The sequence below is a fragment of the Sinocyclocheilus grahami genome, unplaced genomic scaffold (genome assembly GCF_001515645.1).
Source record: "Sinocyclocheilus grahami isolate Dianchi unplaced genomic scaffold, SAMN03320097.WGS_v1.1 scaffold458.1, whole genome shotgun sequence".
Classification (NCBI taxonomy): Eukaryota; Metazoa; Chordata; class Actinopteri; order Cypriniformes; family Cyprinidae; genus Sinocyclocheilus; species Sinocyclocheilus grahami.
The window spans coordinates 485,514-501,374 of record NW_015505637.1 but is presented as its reverse complement, the minus strand read 5'-3'; the positions used below and the strand labels follow the sequence as shown (position 1 = coordinate 501,374).

The 15,861-nt window shown below is 36.2% G+C and overlaps 1 protein-coding gene across 1 annotated transcript; it reads left to right on the top strand.

Moving 5' to 3' along the window:
- Positions 1 to 278: 278 nt before the first annotated feature.
- Positions 279 to 14,872, top strand: LOC107552779 (cullin-2). The gene is made up of 15 exons (XM_016234771.1): positions 279 to 322; positions 518 to 614; positions 1,228 to 1,338; positions 2,190 to 2,352; positions 2,483 to 2,607; positions 2,702 to 2,841; positions 3,167 to 3,329; positions 4,363 to 4,449; positions 4,676 to 4,828; positions 5,670 to 5,747; positions 5,894 to 5,960; positions 9,929 to 10,131; positions 10,254 to 10,355; positions 10,433 to 10,549; positions 14,199 to 14,872. The coding sequence occupies exons 1-15, from the start codon at positions 279 to 281 to the stop codon at positions 14,328 to 14,330; spliced, it is 1,782 nt and encodes a 593-aa protein (XP_016090257.1). The 3' UTR covers positions 14,331 to 14,872.
- The last annotated feature ends 989 nt before the right edge of the window (positions 14,873 to 15,861 follow it).

Below are 15,861 nucleotides of genomic sequence, written 5' to 3'. Positions count from 1 at the left end.
GGAGCTGATTTTAAGGATCTGTCTTTGTGCTCTAATAAAGTTAGTGAGGGTTGGTCCTGGGTTTATGGTTGTTTGGTGCAGAAGCCAGATGTGTGTGTGTCTTCTAACTCTTCTAAATCACACACACACACCTTAAACACAAGTGCTGTGGGTTTCCTGAATGTATTTGTCTGTTCAAGCTCTGTGTGTGTGAGTACTGAATAGAGCTGTCTTGCTTGAATGTAGCTGGAATTTTTTAATTTGCAAGGCTTAAAAACACGTGCAAATGATAAACTTTCATGACGACACAGCAGTGGCCCGATCGACAAATCCGTCAGCTGTCGTGAGGCTCTCTCACACTGGCAGTCCTTATTGTCGAGCCCTGAATTAATTACCTGCGGCACGAGTCTTTGGTGCCACAAATACTTGCTATGATAGCATGACCTGAACCCAAGTTCAGTTTTATTGATTATGTTCCAGTATACGTTGTTTGAGGATACATTTGCAGATGTATTCAGTTTGGATGTTGTTTCCTTAGCGACCGATGTGGGGAGGACCCAAATCAGAAAGTAATCCACGGGGTTATCAACTCCTTTGTTCATGTTGAACAGTACAAGAAAAAGTTTCCTCTAAAGGTGAGTGCCTCTTTCTAGATGCTTTTTTATGTGTCACTTTTCGTTGTGCAAACATGAATCTTCAATCATTTGTAGAAAAATTGAAATGTCTTGGCTTTTTGTGCACTACTATTCAAAAGTTTGGGGTCAGCGAGATTTTTATTTTCTTTGAAAGGCAAAACACTTTTAATTCAGCATGGATGCATTACATCAATCACAGTAAATGGGTTTATAATGTTACAAAAAATGTATCATGGTTTCCACAAAAAATATGAAGCAGCACGACTGTTTTCAACATTGATAATAATCCGAAATGTTTCTCGAGCAGCAGATCAGCATATTATACTGATTTCTGAAGATCATGTGACACTGAAGACTGGAGGAATGATGCTGAAAATACAGCTTTGACTAATTTATAGAAATAAATTACATATTAAAATATACTCAGGTAGAGAACCTTTCAAATTGTAATAATATTCACTGCATTTTTGATCAAATAAATGCAATCTAGAGACTTTTTCAAAAACTTAACGACCACAAACATTTGTGTACTTCTTTGCATGCTCAGAGTTTGTGTATCAGCAATCATGCATCTCATTTGGAGGCCACACCCTTTATTTCCCCTTTACCCCAGTTTTATCAGGAAGTCTTTGAGGGGCCATTCCTGACAAAAACCGGCGAGTATTACAAACAGGAAGCCTCCAATCTGCTGCAGGAGTCCACCTGCTCCCAGTATATGGAGAAGGTGAGATGCTGTAACCACAGCTTAGCCTCTCCATCTCTGTCTTTTACATTTAGAACAGTTACTTTAACATGGTTTCTGACTTAATTTGGTCATTCAGTCCATTTCACACATTGCTGGTTGATATCTATCTTTATTGTGATCTTTAACTCTTTCCCCGCCAGCATTTTTGAACAAAGTTGCCAGCCGCCGCCAGCGATTTTGATGATTTTCGTTCAAATTTGATGGCCTCCAGTATAGTTTGGATATTTGAATATGCAATACACCAAAATAAAGACCAGAGCCTCTACTTTAAAAAAAAAACAAATCAGTTTTATTCTAGCTTAAAGCATTCTTTTTTTTATCAACACTTGAATATAGGTAGGTTTCATAAAAAATGCATAATTTTGAGCAAATTTTTTTTATCAAAAACGACATCTGGATAATATTCAGTATGATTATCAAAGCATAAATCCAGTAAATCGCTTCCATCAACACCTCCAAAGCTTGCACAGACATATACCACATCCTAGATCAACATTTTACTCCGTAACATTATGCTGTTTTCATTTATATGCTGTCTATTGCTGATGATCGCATTATTTTTCATATGCATCTGTTTACATGAGATATCGCTCGTTTCTCCGTCCTGTTCTCGTGTGTTTTTTGTTCGGGAGGTTTTGTCCTGGTTCAGAAGATGTGTAATAGCGCCCCCGAGTGTATAACAGTGAAAACACGAAAAAACGTTAAAAACTCGTCTTTGGCGGGGAAGCGTTTTCGTCTAAAAGACGAGATAACTCGTCAATGGCGGGGAAAGAGTTAATGAGGCTAAATGGACTCCGCTGGCCAGTGGCTGATGCTCTCTGTTTCGGCAGGTTTTAGGCCGGTTGAAAGACGAGGAGGTGAGATGTCGGAAGTATCTGCACCCCAGCTCTTACGCCAAAGTCATCCATGAATGTCAGCAGAGGATGGTGGCCGATCACCTGCAGTTCCTGCACGGCGAGTGTCAAAATATCATCAGACAGGAAAAGAGAGACGGTCAGCACTTTAGTTACACTTATAACCAGTTTGAGCTTTCACTTTCGGCTTATGGATTTATGTTTGTACGTATGTGTCTCAGTTGGCATGTTATAACTGTAGGACGTCCTGATGGTGTGTTTGGTTTCAGATATGGCGAATATGTACACGCTACTGCGAGCCGTGTCCAGCGGCTTACCTCACATGATCCAAGAAATCCAGGTCCACATCCACGATGAGGGTCTCAGAGCCACCAGTAACCTCTCTCAGGAAAACGTAAGTGTCCAAAAGCAATGTATAGCTATAAAAAACAGCAGCTTATTTGTACATAGCATTAATTGCATGTTTTCCTCTGATCTTTGTCCTGCAGATGCCAACCCAGTTTGTGGAGTCGGTGTTGGAGGTTCATAGTAAATTTGTCCAGCTGATTAACACAGTGTTGAATGGGGACCAACACTTCATGAGTGCGCTTGATAAGGTACTCTTACATTTCAACACAGTTTATAAAGGGTGTACAAGTGTATATACAGTACCATGCAAAAATGTAGACACTTACACATTATTACTCTTTTCCATATTTCAGAACGATAGGAAATACATCAGTACTTTGAAATAATACAAATGCCATTATGGAATTTGTATAATATAATATAATATATAATGATAGTAAAAACATCATTTGAAACAAATGCAAAAGGAAATCATTAATATGTAATATAATGTAATATAATAAATAACATGATAGTAAATGCATCAATATTTTGAAACAATACAAATGTGACTATGGAGATTATTTATATGTAATATAATATAAAACAGTTTAATCCATACTTAGCACCCGCATATCCCCACCTTACCAACTGCATCACCTGGCTAAGTACTGTGACAATCTGTTGAAGAAATCTGCGAAAGGAATGACGGAGAATGAAGTGGAGGACAAACTGACCAGCTTCATCACGGTCTTCAAATACATTGACGACAAAGATGTGTTTCAGAAGGTGAGGCAATGTCTTGATTTATCTACAGGTATAGTAGAAGGAGAACAGGAAATAACTCTTGATAAACAAACAAACAGCTGAAACCAGTCTGAACTGGTGGGCTGGTTTTGGCTCTTCCAGTCTGGTCTGCAGGCTGACTTTAGAGGGGCTTCTGGGATGCAAGCTAAAAGCTATTGGCCCAACATTTTGATATGTCCTGTCCCATTATATCAAGCAAGCAGTGTTAAAATAGGCTAGCAACATGTTGAAACAAGTTAGGAACATGTTAAAACATGTTAACAGCAATGTGTTACAACATGTTAGCCGTACAAATGTGTATACAATAGAACAGAATAATAATGTGTAGAATATGCTACAGTATGTTAACAACATGTAAATTTTTTTACAAAGCGTTAAAATGTTAGCATGTGTTAAAACATGTTAGCATTGTATTAAAACATTCTAGCAGTGCTAAAACGTGTTAGCAGCATGTTGGAAGATTTTGGAAGATATAAGAAACATGTAAAAAACATGTTACTAATGTTAAAACATTAGCACATGTCTGTTAAAACATGGTATAAACATTCTAACAACATATTAAAACGTGCTAAAACATTCTAGCAGCATGTTAACAACATGTTAAACAAATATGTTAACAAAATGCTAGAACATTAGCATTAGCATGCTAAAACATGCTAGAAACATGTTAGGAATATGTTGGCATTGTGCTAGAAATGTGCTAAAACATGTTAAAATGTTAAATCGTGAAAAGGTTTATTGGTGACTGAACTGGTTTTTGGGGTCTGAAGTGGTCTAATATGGTCTGAATGGGATTTTGTATGTTTTCCTTCTGTCTAGCTGACCTTAAAGCTTTTAAAACTATTTAATACTTTCAGGTTTGGCTTTGTCAAGCCAACATCAAAGTTTGTCGTCAAATATTACTCAGCTTCTTTCCTTTGAGATCTTTTTACATTTTGTGGTGTTTTCAGTATTTTGTGGGTGACACTTACTGATCTCTTGTTGTTCTCTTCTTTTAACCATCGTTTATTCTTAGTTTTACGCCAGAATGCTTGCAAAGAGGTTAATACATGGACTTTCGTTATCCATGGACTCGGAGGAAGCCATGATCAACAAACTGAAGGTACAGCAAGTCTCTCGCACAGCCGTCTTTCTTGAAAAGTGTGTAAAAATGTTCACAGATGTGACTCGTCCTCCATAATCAAGTGTTCGCTCGCTGTGGGCGCCACAGCTTTGTCATTATGTAAAACTGCGGATGGGACTGATGAAGGGTTTGGTGTGATTAAAGCGAGCAGACCTTTCATTGTTTTTCTCGCTCTCGGTTCCCTCCCCTGTCCTTTGCCTCGCAGCAAGCGTGTGGCTATGAATTCACGAGCAAACTGCACAGAATGTACACTGATATGAGCGTCAGCACCGACCTCAACAACAAATTCAACAACTTTATCAAAACCCAGGAGACTGTCGTGGACCTGGGCATCAGCTTCCAGATTTATGTATTACAGGTAAGAGAGAAGGACAAGCATTCATTGTTTGAATAAGTAACAATTACTTTGCCACATAACGTCTAGTAAAGCTTAAAGGGGTCCTATTATGCTCTTTTACAAAGTCTTGATTTTGTTTTGGGGGTGTACTAGAACAGGCTCTCATACTAGGTTGTTCGAAAAACACATTATTTTTCACATATTTTACATTATTACAACACCTCTCTCTCTCCTCAGTCTGGCATGAACGGCTCGAATAGTTCCTGTATAATAATCCTGGATAATGTAAAATATTAGGGCTGTTAATTGATTTTTTTAAAATCATGTAATCAAATCAATTTATCAATATGCTGATAAAAAATATAATAAATTGTATATAAATTATATTTAAATATTCAATAATTATTTCATATCAATAATTATATAATTTCAATGTTATATATATATATATATATGTGTGTGTGTGCGTGCAATTAATTACAATTATATCAATAGTAATATAGTAATTATTTAAATAATTAAATAAGTCATTATTAAATTATAAAACAAATTAAATACATTTCTAAATAAATTCTGAGATCACCACTATTTTGTCATTTCAATTATGAGAATGTTAAATGACTGTCTACATTTATATATTGAGGGATTTTGCTATTTATTTCAAACGCAAAATAGTAAGCCAAACACAACAGAGGTCATTGACATATAAAAGGCTCAATAAAAAGGTGAAAAATGAGCCTTTTACAATACATTATGACTGTACCATAAGTGGGGAAGTTATAGTAATGTAAAATATGTCTATTTTGCATGTGTTGATCATGCGCTGGTTGTGTGAGCTGACATGCGCTCGTATGTGTTTCAGGCAGGCGCGTGGCCCCTCACACATGTCCCCTCTTCCACGTTTGCCATCCCGCAGGAGCTGGAGAAAAGTGTACAAATGGTAAGCTGCCCTGTCAACAAGCTCCAAAACACGATCCGTCATGATTAGGGGCAAGAGCAAAGCTTCCTTCATGTACTGAGAGCTGAACATGTAAAATCATTATGAAAGTAGGTGACCCTGATTTAACCGATGTCTTCTTTCTGCAGTTTGAGTTGTTTTATAACCAGCACTTCAGCGGAAGGAAGCTGACCTGGCTACATTATCTCTGCACAGGTAAAGTCGGTCATATAGAGACATGCACTACATTTGAAAAGTTTGGCGTTGGTAAGTTTTTTTTTTGTTGTTGCATTTTTTCTGCATTTATTTTGACACACATATATATATATATATATATATATATATATATATTACAATTAAAATATTATTACAATTTAAAGTAACTGCTTTCTATTTTAATATATTTTAAAATATATTCCTGTGATGGCATAGCTCAATAAAAGTATTAACTTCTTAAAAAAATTATATTACTGACCCCAAACTTTTGCATTTTTTAATAACTTCTGATCACCACCTTTTCTGATTCTCAAACTGCCTATCAGCATTAATCAGCATTGATTGAAAATACTAATATTGTATTATTTGATGCACAAATTCCCACAATGCTGGCAAGCTGATATATGTAAATATTAGGGATGTTAAGATTTTTTTAATCAAATTAATTACACTGGGCTTAAAGTTCTCCGGCGTGCAGCGTTTGGCTGCGGGAAAAAATAGTCCTACATTAAAAACAAAATCTTGTTGATTGATATCACTTTCGAGTCCATGAGTTCGCCCACCAATGGTATGAGATGAGCACGGCTTTCACTCTCAACCAAACTAACATTACTACGATCAGAATGTTTTGCTCTTATAAACACGAGACGGGCATAATAGTGTCCAACTGCAGAGTCGCAGTCCTGATGAATGGAGAAGCGCGACAAAAAGCATGTCAAAGATGTCCATCTAGTGCATATTTACATAGAATAACTAATTAAAAACCAGCGGAGCTTTGTAAACAGCTCAGAGTAATCACGCCATCTCCATAAAACGATATGATTGCCAGAACAAATTTACCGGGATTTTTGAAAAGGTCCTGTTCACACATGATCTATTAATGGTAACTTACCGGTAATTTACCAGTACTGTATGTGTGAAAGGGCCTAAACTCTTCCTCTGCATATGCCGAGAATTTGAATTGCTTAACGTTCATCTGGAAAAACAGTGTGCATTATCTCACTAGATTTGTAACGTAAGTCATTTATAAACCTTTGCCAACACAGGAGAATACATCAACCTATGTCTAAATATGCCATGTATTGTACATCGCGATTACAAAATAAAAGTTTCTGCATGTGGCCAAATTTTAAAATTAAATGGATTTAAACATCCTTTAATCATGCTGTAAAGTGAAACGTCACCAGGCCGTCGGCGCCCTCTGCAGGTATTTGTTTTTTAATACATGATGTACTTAAGTTGGTTATGTTCATATGATGTATAGGCATATTACATTATGTATTTTAACAGTGTTGTTCAATACAATCGTGTAATTTCTTGGTTTTGGTATTTTATTTGAGCCAATTATTATTGCCTCATCGTTAGTTTATATATAAATAGTCATACTCAGGCCTGGTTTTCACTTAGGTCTGTTTGTTACTAAAAAATATCAGATTACTCAGTTGTCAAAATAATCAGTAGATTACTTGATTACCAAAATAATCATTAGTTACAGCCCTAGATTAGTTAAAATATTTCTAAATATAACTGCATTGTTCTGCTTTTTGTAATTAAAAGACAAATATTTTGTCATTGAAAATTTCTTACAAATAGCATTAAAATATTGTCACGTTCTAGTGAAGCTAGTATCTGTATTTCGTCTCATCTCGTGAGCTAAGTGTGTTGTCACACCCCTAGAGTCGATAAGCGGTGATATAGCTCATCATTTTCTAAGTGTATGATACAGCTTTCATTCTTCAGGCCAACCATATATTCATGAAAAAAATAAATCAGTTTGAATAAGGAAAGCGATAACTTTGCCATAGTATCCTTTCAGATGTTAAAGTTGCCAGTCATTGCATGCTTTGCATGTGCTGCCCCGCCCAGGATTTTTTTTGCTTTAACCCCTGATTACAGGATATGCTGATTAAAAACACTAATTAATTGTAATTAATCACATATATCAGTATTACCTGAGAAAGCCTCCCAATTAGTTAAATAATTATATTAATATTTAAATTAGGGATGCACCGAAATAGAAAAACGGTCGAAAATATTCGATGCACTGCATCGCCCAGCAGTGTTGCATAGAACTGAATAAAAATAATATAATTTATATAATATAAAAATTATATAATATTATTTGTTTTTGCCCAATTTCATTGTTACTTTCAATAAAAGTGTGATTATTTTATTGGCTTGTGTTTTTTAAATTCAGTATTCAGTAATTAAAATGACTGAGTTAAATTAAAAAGTCTTACAAATTACTTTATATTATTTAATAAAATAATAAATAATTATTGCAAAGCATTATCAGCTTCGGTTTCGGCCCAGAATTTTCATGTCTGTGCATCCCTAATTTATGTAATTAAAAAATTTATTTATTTAAAATAAATACATATTGAATTGACAGATCTAGTATTTTGAACTTGCATATTGCACTTAATTTAATTTCCGTTTACTGCACCTACACCATCTGCATTCCTGATTCTGGCGCAGAGGTTGATGGTGTAGAAATTAATCTGATATGCGTGAGATAATATTTGTTGGCTGGTGCTGTGGAAGTCTGATTAGCGGCATCTGGTATTTCTACAAAACCACAGCAAATCCTTGCCACGGTTCAGCAGCAAGAGTCGGATTATCACACTGAGCTGTGACAAAATATCCTGAGTAATCCGTCAACTCAGCAGGACAAGCAAAATACAGTCACACTTACAGTGTGCAGACACAGACAACTGACAGAAGCTTCAAAGTGGAGACGATTTTAGCAGAACGCTAACCATCACATACACTATATCACCCAAATGTTTGAACACACCGACATTTATATTTACTATTGTCCAGAGTAATAATACATTCATGAAGTTTATGAAATAACAAATTGAAATATGGAAAATATGTGGTGAACAAACCAGTTAAATCAGAACTTAATCTTATATTTAAGCGTCTTCAAAGCTCTGCAAACTCTCTCCAGTGTATATGCTGTTAGTGTATTTATTACCGTATTGGCCCGAATATAAGACGACCTTGATTATAAGACGACCCCCCTTTTTCCAGATGTACCTTTTGGAAAAAGGCTTTTTAAAAAACAAATCTTGTTTTTTCTCAGTAAAACACATTTTGTCTTCAATTATTTTTATATTGCATATTTTTCCTATTTTAATTTTTGTTTTGAAAGTATGGTAAAAACTGGTCAAATGTACCAACAATCACATTTAAAAAAGATACACTTTTTGATATGCCATTAAAAAAAATTAGGACATTTAGGCTATCCATCTAATAGTAGCCTACCAAAATCTTATTAACAGTAGAAGTTAAATCTTCCTGTAGTCTTCAAATCTGGGTACTGTCTTACGTTTTAAAATCACAAAGGGAGTTTGGTCCCATCAGGCTAACGTGACCGTCACGACTCATGCAGCTGTAAGCTTTGCTTTTTCTTTAGTTTTTACTCGCGATCTTTACAACACGCATTACATTACGTATTTCATGACACACTCGTTTTAATGCGTATTTGGTGCCACATATTGTTGTGTGTGTATTATGGACATGTCAAAGTCTAGACCCTGAATATAAGACGGCCGCGTTTTTTCAGATGTATTTCCAAGAAAAAAACATCGTCTTATATTCGGGTCAATACGGTAATTAATTGCATAAATCAGTATCAACTGAGAAAAGCCCCCCAAAATAGTTAATGTCAAAAATCAAGTAATTATTAAATTTTTAAATCATCACTATTTTGACATCACAAGCATTAGAACTTTAACATATGAATGCTCACATTTATATAAAAGGAGTTTGGTACTAATTTTACATGCTAAATGATTAGCCAATCATAGCAGAATTCATTTGCATATTAAAGACTTTAAGGTGCTGTTGCAAAAACAGCCTATTTTATTATAATGGTCAGATAAAAGGTGGAGACAACATATCTAATATTTGATATTGTATTCAAGTTATTTTTTATCAACACTGGTTCTTGTTTGTGTCAGGCGAGGTAAAGATGAATTATCTGTGCAAGCCCTACGTGGCGGTGGTGACCACCTATCAGATGGCCGTTCTGCTGGCGTTCAACAACAGCGAGACTGTGAGCTACAAAGAACTGCAGGACAGCACGCAGATGAACGAGAAGGAGCTCCAGAAGACCATTAAATCCCTGCTGGACGTCAAGATGATCAGTCACGACTCGCAGAAAGTATGTTTGAGATCAGTTCATTCGTGGCTCACGCAACCAGTCATTTTTATTCATTTTTAATTGTTTGTTTGATGTTTAATCGATTTATCATAACTAGACTCCCACGTTCTTTTTGCCTCCAGGAGGAGATCGAAGCCGAATCCACGTTTTCCTTAATTATGAGTTTCACCAGTAAAAGAACAAAGTTCAAGATCACAACATCGATGCAGAAGGACACGCCACAGGTACAGAGTCTCGCGCTGAGCAAATGCCATTATATATCTAGTCATATAAACCCTGTGATGCCCTTTGTGTGCGTCAGGAGCTGGAACAGACGAGGAGTGCCGTGGATGAAGACAGGAAAATGTATTTACAGGCTGCTATAGTGAGGATTATGAAAGCCAGGAAAGTCTTGAGACACAACGCCCTCATACAGGAGGTGAGACGGCAGATTCTCGTCTGCTAATACTTCAAACTTTCTGTTTATAATCTTAATTTGAGGGAGCGCTCAGGGTGTGCAGTGTACAGGAATGCGTGTGGTACCTGACACAGAGATCAGACACTGTGCACAAATAATCATATGTGCAGAACACCAGGAAACAAATCCTAGCCCGTGCAGATAAGAGCACATATGTCAGGAATGAGAGACTTTGACATAGACTGCTGTCAGAACACGTCTGAAGACCAGACGGCTGTTACACAAGAAAACTGAGATGTAGACTGTTTTTACTGCACACACACACACACACACTCTCTCTCACACGCACACGCACACTCTCACACACGCACACACACACACACACACTCTCTCTCACGCACGCACGCACACACACACTCACACTCACATACGCATGCACGCACACACACGCACACACTCTCTCTCACATGCACACTCACACGCACACACACACACTCTCACGCACGCTCACACACTCTCACGCACACACTCTCACACGCACGCATGCACACGCACTCACACACACGCACGCACGCACACACACACACACTCTCACGCACGCTCACACACTCTCACGCACACACACACACTCTCACGCACGCTCACACACTCTCACGCACACACACACACTCTCACGCACGCTCACACACTCTCACGCACACACTCACACACGCACGCATGCACACACACACTCACACACTCTCACACACACGCACACTCTCTCTCACACACACACACACACACACACACACGCACACACTCTCACGCACGCACACACACACGCACGCATGCACACACACACTCACACACTTTCACACACACGCACACTCTCACACACACTCGTACTCACGCACACTCACACACACACTCTCACACACACTCATACTCACACACACACACGCACACTCTACCAACCCTACCCCTAAACCTACCCCTCACAGGAGACTTTGTGCTATTTCAGATTTTCAATACACTCCATTCTGTGTGATTTATAAGCGTTTTGAAAAGTGGGGACATGGGGTAATGTCCTGAGAAGTCACCTGCTCCTTGTAATACCTGTCATACCTTTGTCATTACAAATTTATGTCCTCATTTGTCACAAAAACACGTGCGCGCACACACACAGACACACACACGCACTCTCTCTCTCACTCACTCACACACACACACTCACTCACACACACACACTGTTTTCCCCCTAGTCGTAGACGAGCTGAACACAGTCTCTTCTGAACAGTGAATGAAGAGGGAATGGTGCACATGGCTGATCCTGAAACTGGGGAAGTTTTATAATCTGGTTCATGTCTGGGTCATATTTTAACCCCAAAAATTATATTTTTACATTATATGACAGTTAAGCACATTTTCCCAAGAAAAATGTGTGAAAAAAATCTCAATACAGTAGAAACAGTACTAAAAATCATTGTGTCTGGTCAGATTTGATCAAAGTCAGCAGGCAGGAAATTAAAATGTGTACAGCAAGTACTACAATGATGTTTATTTGCAAACGTTAGCGTTGTTATTGATTTATCTTTATTGTTATTATTATTATTATTATAGATTTTGTTTTATATTTTTCACAATAATGAGACTTTATTTTTCTTAAAGTCTCAATGCAAATAAATTAATAAATTAAAACTAAAATAAAAATGTGATCTACGTGACCCTGGACCAGAAAACCAGTCATAAGGGTACATTTTTTTTAAATTGAGATTTATACATCATCTGAAAGCAGATGACATTTTTAAAGTCTATGGGGAAAATACGGTTTATCATAAATGGCAAGTAGCTATAGCTTTTGACATCAATGGTGTTCTTATGTTATCATAATATGAACATGAGTTTGAAATAATTGCATAATAATTTGTTGTAATGACAAACAATGTGTACTCCCTTAATGAAGTTGATATCATTTACACTCTAATATTACACAAGAAAAAAAATACTTTTGTTCTCCATGTACAAGCTTCTGTATTTAGCACATGGTCAAGAAAAACAGGACAAGAAAAAAACACATAATTGACATTTTATCTCACAGTTCAGACTGTTTTTTTCTTTTCTTGCCATTTTGAAAGTCAGAATTGTGAGATAAAAACTCTCAATTTCCTTTAATATTTTTTAAAGGTAATTGAATCTCGCAATTCTGACTTTTTTCTCAGAATTGTGAGAAAAACATACAAATTGTGAGATAAAAAGTCACAGTTACCTGAAGCATGCTTCCGTAACTAACTGTAAAGTATTATTAATGTGAAGTAATTTGATCAAAATAAATTGATGAGATTAGTCAAAGCTGTGGTAATGACATAAAACATTTGCTCATGTATTCATCTGTTTACCGTAAATGAAAGGACAGACGCAGGTGTGAATTATGAAATAGATTTGATTATGGGCTGTGAATTTCTGCTGGCGCTCCTGCTCTCCCTGCAGCGGTCCAGTGTTTGGATTTCTGTGTTAGTGCATGTGCTTCTCATTGCTTTGGATCAAACAGCATCACACTCAAACACATCTTCAGCCAGAAAACAGCTCATAACAATGGCAGCGCTCAACCTTTCAATTTGTTGGTTTATTAAATAACAATTTATCCTGTCATCCAGCAATTATTTATTCCTAGTAATATATATATATATATATATATATGGCAAATCAAGAACACAGTCATGCAGTCAAGGCAGGTTTGCCTTGCTTTTTTATATCTCGCAGGAAGGCTGATCTTACTGTGGAAATATGGATTACAAAGTCTGCAACTTTAATCTGTTCAAGCTTTACTGAAAAAGTCAAATCCTTAGTTTCTGGGTCAGTCGTGACAAGACAGTGTTTGACCATTCTCAAGAACGTCCATGTAACCAGAGATTATCATCAAGTTTACCATCAGACACTGAAAGCACAGAACATATATCTGAATGTAAGGTTATGATCAGAGCGTTAATGTTCTGCAAACTGTATAAATATAACTATGCTACTTATTAAAAAAAAAAAAAATTCCTGAGATGGGTTCTGGGGGTCTGTGGAGAAGTCAAGAGAAAATAGTAAAAAATAAAAAAATAAATTAACAATATTAACTTCAATTTAAATAATTAAAAAATATGTTAACATTTACAGAATGTGACATTATTACCATTTCTAATCATGCAATTAATCACTTTTTTTTCACAGCATAAATGGGTCTTTGCTCTCTCTCTCTCTCTCTCTCTCTCTCTCTCTCTCTCTCTCTCTCTCTCATTATATATATATAATCATTAATCACTGTATTGACCACAATCAGCATCCAGGAGTGGGACTGTCTATTTCAGTAAATGTAGTAATACAGAAATTGTCATACTGTATAGTAATTGTCATGGAAACAGGGTATTTAAATATGTTTAATATTTTAATTTTTATTATTTTAAATCTCTTCTGCTCACCAAGTCTGCATTATCTGATCAAAAATACAATAAAACATTATTTTTACACTAACATGTACTATACTGCAGAATGATATATAGTGCAATACTATATACTGCAGAAATACTATATACTGCAGAATGATATATAGTGCTATACTGTATACTGCAGCAATGGTAACAGCAATACGAGTGTGTGCTTTCACGAATATAAGCAACCTAATTTTGTTTGTGTGTGCTAATTCTTTCAGGTAATCAACCAATCCAAAGCGAGATTCAACCCGAGTATCAGCATGATCAAGAAGTGCATTGAGGTTCTTATCGACAAGCAGTACATCGAGCGAAGCCAGAGCTCTGCGGACGAATACAGCTATGTCGCATGAAAACATTCATTTAATGAAAGAAAATCAAAAAATGCCGTAAAGCGTGAACAGTAGACATGTCTTTTATTTTCGGCTCTGGCTGGCTCCGGCACTCAACCATTGGATCGAATCGGTACTCTGCGCCTCCATCTGTGTTAAAAAAGGGCCTCCGAGTAGCTGGACAGTCATTAAAAGCACCCCCATCCCACCCCCTTCTGATTTTATGCTGTTTACATCACCAGTGCCACGCCCAGGGCGTCTCTGAAAAAAGAAAATGCCTATAGCTACTCGAACGTAAAAGGATAATACATTTTTAGACGTAATCGTGCAAGAGAAAGCGAGCGAATGAAATGCATCACATAGAGCAAAACAGGTGAAGTGTTTGAGAAACGGCCGAAAAAACAACCACGCTTTCTTTTCTCCCGTTGCAGTTGTTGTGTGTTTTCTTTTTTTAATGTATCAAAGTCAAAGAACTATTGTAATAAAACCGGTATACTGATAATTGCATTTACTTTCAAGATATAAAAAAACAAATATGAGGTGACAAACATGATTCTGCTGCTTGTCAAATAAACAAATAAAAAACACTTTTTCGTAAATGTTTTAAGAGTGACTTCATCATCAGTAATTATTAAAGGTGAACCAATTTATTTATTTTTTAGCATTTTTCTAATGTTGTGTTGGAAGATGATGTTTATGAGCAGTACTGGGTAAATTACTTACAAATTAAAATGTAATTACTGTAGATTACTCATGTTTGGTCATGTATTCTGGATTACTTTTGACCTAACTTGTTTATAGATTTAAATGGCATTATTGTTTTTTCTAAACAAAAACAAAACAAAGAAAAATAAAATATATTCAACTCTTTATCATGAAAAGCATTGCGTTACTCCAGGGTTTCCCAAACTGGGGTAAATTAAAAACTATTTTATTTGTTTGCCTGCATGTCCATGTGACTATTAACCAACTTCAGAGAACATGTGAATGTGTTGTTAAATTATTGAAATATTAACTTTAATTCTCATGGGGGCTTCAGGTAAATATTTTAGGTCAAAGGGGTTTGACAAGTTTGGGAATCCCTGCATCACATGAAACATTAATGAAGCTGAAAACAGCAAAGACATGGTCAAAGTCTTCCAGGTTTTAAATATGTTTGTTAGTTATACATTGGAAGTGTTTAGTAACCTGCTTAATTATTCGTCTCATGCATGCTTTTGTCCCCAAATTCAGAAGCATGGGTCACAAATTAAAGATTTTTTTTTTAGAAAGGAACATTTAAAAGAGAAAAGAATAATTATGGCGAATTAATAAAATATGAAGGTAACACTTTACAATAAGGTTCCATTAGTTAATGTATTAACTAACATGAACAAACAATGAGCAATAGATTTATTACAGTATTTATTCATCTTTGTTAATGTGAGTTAATGAAAATACAGTCGTTCATGTTAATTCACAGCGCATTAACTAATGTTAACAAGCACAGCTTTTGATTTTAATAACGCATTAGTAAATGTTCAAATTAACTAAGATTAATAAATGGCGTAAA

Bases quoted from the DNA above. Each gene is read 5' to 3' on its own strand.
- LOC107552779 (XM_016234771.1), top strand. From the start codon at position 279: ATGACGACACAGCAGTGGCCCGATCGACAAATCCGTCAGCTGTC. The intron at 3,330-4,362 runs GTGAGGCAATGT...GTTTATTCTTAG, and splicing joins ACAAAGATGTGTTTCAGAAG to TTTTACGCCAGAATGCTTGC. The intron at 4,450-4,675 runs GTACAGCAAGTC...TTTGCCTCGCAG, and splicing joins CCATGATCAACAAACTGAAG to CAAGCGTGTGGCTATGAATT.